Below are 5,983 nucleotides of genomic sequence, written 5' to 3' on the forward strand. Positions count from 1 at the left end.
CAATGCAATGCAATGCAATGCAATGCAATGCAATGCAATGCAATGCAATACAATGCAATGCAATGCAATGCAATGCAATGCAATACAATACAATACTCAGACAAAGCATGCAATTGGAGTAATGCAATTAAAATACAATGACAAAGTGACCAAAGCAGAGTTATAAAGTAACGTGATTATGAGTGTTCAGGAGTCCAACGGCAGATGAGAAGAAACTCTTCTTATGGCAGGAGGTTCTGGTCCGAATGGACCGAAGCCTCCTGCCCGAGGGGAGTGGTTTGAATAGTCCATATGCAGGGTGAGCAGGGTCAGCTGTGATCCAACCTGCTCGCCCCACAGTCCTGGAGACGTGCAGGTCATGGAGAGATGGGAGGCTACAGCCGATTACCTTCTCAGCAGAGTGCACAATGCGCTGCAGTTTGTGTCTGTCTCTGGCAGTGGCCCCGGCGTACCACACTGGATGGAAGAGCAGAGGATGGACTCGATGATGGCCGTGTAGAATTGCACCATCAGCTGGGCTTTCCTCAGCTGTGGCAGGAAGTTCATCCTCTGTTGAGCCTTCTTGATGAGGGAACTGATGGTCGGCTCCCATTTGAGGTCCTGAGTGATGGTGGTGCCGAGAAACCGATAACAGTCCATAGTGATGATGGGGGTATCGTTAAGGGCAGGGGGTGTTTTTTGAATGTCCAGAGGACCAGATTTAACTTTTTTAGATTTTTCTACCTGGATTATTGAGCATGCATCAGGATCTTCTTCTTAATGTTTTATGGCGAATGGCAATCAAGGGAAGGTGTGCATTACCGCCACCTATTGGTATGGATTGTAGTGAGTCACGTGAGGTACGTGTCACTTGTTGTATGACAAATATATGGATATATATTTATGCATACTTTTCACGAGTTCTTCATCTTTCTGACTGTGTAATGCCGTGCATTGAATTTAAAGGAATGCGAACGAGAGACGTTATTATCTTTGACCCATCAAATGAATGGAATCATTTATTTTCAGAATCAAAGTTTAACATCAAACATTTACATTAATTTGGCAAAATATGAAAATAATAACAGACAGTTTCACAAATAATGAACTTCAAATCACTCGGCGGTGATTTGAGGACTTTGCTTCAGATATTTCTAAAAATATCTGCACTGATTTATGAGAGAGAGGTGAGTTTAAGAGTAAATTGAGATTTATCTTACAGAGGAAATATGTGAGGGAAATTTAATCTGTTTAACCAGAAATTGCACGCTCCGTCCGATCTCAGCTTCTCACGGTACACTTGGTCAAAATAGAACCATCTACCTGTTGATGATGAATCAGCGTCGGAGTAGTTCCTTTCTGACTCGTTTCAGCGTCTCCGTCGAGAACTACCAAACCTTCAGAGAGTCGTGCGTAGTTAGCTCAAAACAGAATTATAATCCCAAAAACCTCTGGATTCTTCATTGCTCTCTTGGACTCTTCATTGCTCTGAAACTTTCAGAACCGGCTGCACTCTCAATCTAAATCTCAATCTAACATGAACTGGGAAGTTGCCACATTTTATTTGGGTCGACTTCCTGTTCAATTTAGAGCTTTCTGATTCGTGGAAGGACCAGAAAGAGGAGTGGTTTTGACGTAAGGTGTTTATCAACGGTCGAGGTCAGAGAATGAAATTTGTTTTCACATACAGAAAAGATTATTGCAGCAACAGCAGACTTCGTGGAGTCAACTCTTGGTAATCTTCTGAAAAAGTTTAAACATGACATTTTTCTCGGTAAACATTTTAGTTGACCGAAAACCAACCTTTCACATACTTACGACTTGACTCATTTCAGACAGAAAATCAAGGAATGCTTATTCAGGTGATTTCTTCTCTGAATGAGGAATAAAAATCATTACTTACTGTTTATGTAAAATAAAAATGAGTAGTTCTTTTCAACCTGTAAGAATTGAGTGAAACTAACACAATTGATTATCAAAACATTTGTAAAACAGTAATGATTATAGAGGATTGTCTTTTCTGCTTGATTAATTCAAGAAAGAAAGTCATCAGATGGCCCAGACTAATTCAGATCAATGAAACTAACAGTCTCTGTCCATCTGGTAGATTTGAGGTCATCTGGTTCACTACAGGATTATGGATCAAAATGACGTCTGAAATCCTTTATGTTCTCTTTTTCAATTTTGTGTTTCTAAAAAAAATGTACAATCATTTCAATACTTTTACTTCCCGTTTCCTATACATTTTATTATACTAAATGTTTCTTTGATTTTTCCTAATTGTTCTATCATCCGTCTTCTGTGATCTTCAAATTTCTGATAGACCAAAATTCATTCAACCTTTATTTAAACAGGTTAATCCCATTGAGTCTCAGGGACTCAGTTACAAGAGAGACTTGATTTTAACAAAGAGCGATGACAACAGTGATAACAATAGACAATCATAAAGGATATGTACAATTTTTTTTAACAAATGAAAATAAAATGGTAATTAAAAGGAAAAGAAGAAAGAAAAAAACAGCTGGATTTCGAGGCGGTGTAGAAAACTAAAAACAGGAACATGTCTGCATTGGTTTTTGCCAGGAACGTAACAGATGTTCAAAGCCACTTATAGAGGTCAAGGTTGAGAGCTTCAGATCTTTTTGCAGATGACATGTTCTATTGTTTCCTCTTGTCCCCAGTGCTCACATTGACCTGTACGTGTTTCTGAATCTTGTAAAATGTGCTGTTAAGATCACTGTGTCCAAATCTTAATCTGGTTATTATTCTTCTCTTCTGTTCCTCCTTCCTGTTCTCAATTCTCCAACTTGTCTCTGATTTCTGTCATACCATGGTATTATATGATAATTCTTTTGTGCTCTCCTTCCCACTGTTTTTACCATTTTTTCCTTTAGTTTTTGTTTCACTATGGTTCTTACTTCTGATTTACTGATGGATATTGTAAAATTGATTTGATCTTTTGTTGCTGCTTTTGCTGCCCTGTCCGCTGCTTCATTCCCTCTGATCCCTATATGCGCTGGTGTCCATAAAAATATCACTGTCATTCTCATCTTTTGTATTCTGAATAATGTTTATTGTATTTCTAGTAAAATGTCCTGTCGGCTATCTGAGTGACTATTTTGTAAACTGATGAGTGTTGAACTTGAGATGAGTGTTTTTAACGGTCTTGTGTCTTCTACCCACTGCACTGCCATTAATACTGACACCATCTCCCCTGTGTACACTGATAGGTCATTTGTGATCCTGTTCCTTACTTCTGTTGATTTCTGGTATTACATATGACACTTCTACTTTCTTTGAAGTTTTTGATGCATCTGTATAAATCTGAATATAGTTATAATAGTTGCTGGTCCTGTACTGTATATGAGTTAAAAAATAAATCTTCTGTCTTTTTTCTTGTCCACGAGTGTCAAGTCAACTGTTGTATTTGGAAGAATGCAAGGTGGTATTGTTGGTACTGGTACTACTGGGCTGATGACTAAGTTTTTGCATTTCTTTTGTTTTCTGGTGTATTATTCATCCAAAGCTTCTTGTTTCTTTCTTGTCCTTCTTCCAGCTTGGTTTTAAAATATCTAATGTTGGGTGTTCCGGGTTATTTCCTTTAAGATTGATCAGGTAGTTTATTGCTAGTTGTTCTCGTCTTATTGCTAACGGCATTTCTCCCATTTCTACACCAAGTGCTGCTGCTGGGGTGGTTCTGAATGCTCCTGTACATATTTATATTGTATTTTGTCCAGTTTTTCCAGATGTGTTTTTGCTGTCAATCCATAAGTTACACTACCAAAGTCCATATTTTATCTGATAAGTCCTGTATAAATTTGTTTTAATACAGTCCTGTCTGCACCTCATTCATTCCCAGCTAAACATTTCATAATGTTTAAGACTTTTTTACATTTATCAATAATATTTTGTATATCCACATTCCATATGATTTTCTCATCAAACCATATACCCAAATATTTTATACACTTAACTTGTTCTAGTTCTTGATTATATATAATTTCAATTTAATCTCAACAGTCTCAATAAAATAAAAGATACAACCCTATTGAATCGTTACAGGGGGGCTCAGACTCTGAAAGTACCAACATTTTAGTAAGATTTCTTAAACAGACTCATTTGTTTGAAAAAGTATATATATATATATTTTTTTTATTCATACATTTGGATGGAAAAAAAAAAATTGAGCACCATTCCAGTTCACATTTCTAACCAGCAGGTGGCGGTAATTCATCAAAACAGTGTCTGCCAACAGCCAAATAAAACCGAAGAAGAAGAAATACGGGCCAACAGCCAAATAAAACCGAAGAAGAAGAAATACGGTTTGAATTCAGCAGCTGCTAAATTTACGAAAATAAACAGGCCCGATGTATTTGTTCGCCGGTTTGTGGTAAACTTTCCTTTAAGATCAGAGGTGAGATTATATTCCTACATCTTTGAACTTTGAATCTGCTTTTTGAATATGTTTTTTTTTAATCGTTTTTGTAATTGTTATGCATAGTTACTATGTGGACAAAAGTCCCATCCAACCACTGGATCTAGTAGAGTAGTCCATTTATTTATAACCTTTATTTAACCATATATTGAGTTCCAGTAGACAGTAATCAAATATTTTCAATATATCTTGGCTTGCTCTGTTTATTTATGTGGGTCAGTGTAGATAAGAAGAATAAATGAGCAGTCAGCTTTAAGGAAAAAGTAACTGGATTCAGGGACAGTGTTTCTTCTTCTATCCAGAGGCAAAGTAAATATTTGCCTTTTCCTCTTTGTTGTCAGTCTTTAACCTTTTGTTTAACTCTTCTGTCCCAGTCCCTGCTCTGTCAAAGTGAAACTATAATTTGATATATCAATGTACTTTGTGGGTGACCATCTTTTCTCCCTAATTATTCTCAGACATGAACTGGGACAATGAGCTCAGCTCCATTCTGTCAGTAGCAGATGGCAGTGTTGCAAAAATTAGGGTAAGTTTAAATGTGTTTTTATGTATTCATCATGTAAAGGAATGCTAGAAATGCAGTATTTAAAATGTATACTGTATTTATTTATCCAAACTGTGCATGAAAACATTCTTTTATTCATCTCGGGAGTTGAGATATTTTCATTTCTAACTTGTCATTACTGAGACAATCTGCAGATAGCAGTGATGCTTCATCAGGTGTTTGTATCTCACCAACCCTGGTTTAGTTCATTTTCATCAAGTAAGAATTTTGGGGGAAACTATATATTTTTAAGCTTTTTGTGTGTGTGTCAGCAGGAGAGACTAACATCCCCTGGGAAACTCTCCAAAGATGGAAAAGGTGCGTGACTCATTTTTAAATTCAAAAGGGAACCCCCTCCCTGCCCTCCCCAGCTGTTTAACTTCCTCTTATTTAGACTTCGATCAAAGATGAATCTCACTGGCAAGCATATAAAGTTGAAGATATCTGATGTGGTTTAGCTCTTGCTTTTGTCGTCTTCGGATTTGTTTCCAGTGAGCGGGAGCAGTCTGGATTCAGATTTAGACCCTGTTGCTCTTTCTACTCGAGCCCACCCTTTGTTTACTTCCACACATCTCAGTTCTGGTGTAAAGTGGACCGACCTGGCTGCCATTCAGTCACAACTCCAGATACAGAGCCAGGTATGTGTTGATTCAGCAGTGAGAGCTAACTGCCTGTATATCTGTACAGTTAATCACACAGTTACATTTCATTAACAATGAAATTCCAAATGGTTTTTTTCAAGATGATCGAGTCGCTGAAGTGGCAACTCCATAATCTGGAACGGGAGAAACAGTTTCAAAATCGTCATATTCAGAATCTACAAGGTACCTTACTGTTGTTACAAAAACTACTTAACCTATACTCTCATGAACACCGTCAGCTCCTCTCAGTACCAACTAGAACAAGCAGAATGCCAGTGTCCTCCGTTGCTGAAGGATTTGAATTATGTTTGTAGTTTTTGAGACGAGTGTTTTATATATATATATATGTATATATAATTAATACTGTATATGTATATATAATAA

The 5,983-nt window shown here is 37.2% G+C and overlaps 1 protein-coding gene and 1 long non-coding RNA gene across 2 annotated transcripts in view; both read left to right on the top strand.

Annotated features, from left to right (window-relative positions):
* The first annotated feature begins 4,268 nt into the window (after nt 1-4,268).
* LOC119408000 lies at nt 4,269-5,274 on the top strand. The gene is made up of 3 exons (XR_005186702.1): nt 4,269-4,393; nt 4,873-4,940; nt 5,234-5,274. It is a non-coding gene; the product is annotated as an uncharacterized LOC119408000 (long non-coding RNA).
* Nucleotides 5,275-5,461: 187 nt separating this feature from the next.
* The window catches only part of LOC119408001, a 5,825-nt gene continuing 5,303 nt past the window's right edge, over nt 5,462-5,983 (top strand). Inside the window, exons 1-2 of the mRNA XM_037674834.1 lie at nt 5,462-5,596; nt 5,701-5,782. Coding sequence (XP_037530762.1) covers nt 5,701-5,782 — 82 coding nt within the window. The 5' untranslated portion in view covers nt 5,462-5,596. The remainder of the gene's footprint in view (nt 5,597-5,700; nt 5,783-5,983) is intronic.

The sequence above is a fragment of the Nematolebias whitei genome, chromosome 3 (assembly GCF_014905685.2).
Source record: "Nematolebias whitei isolate Nwh7 chromosome 3, NemWhi1, whole genome shotgun sequence".
NCBI classification, from domain to species: Eukaryota; Metazoa; Chordata; class Actinopteri; order Cyprinodontiformes; family Rivulidae; genus Nematolebias; species Nematolebias whitei.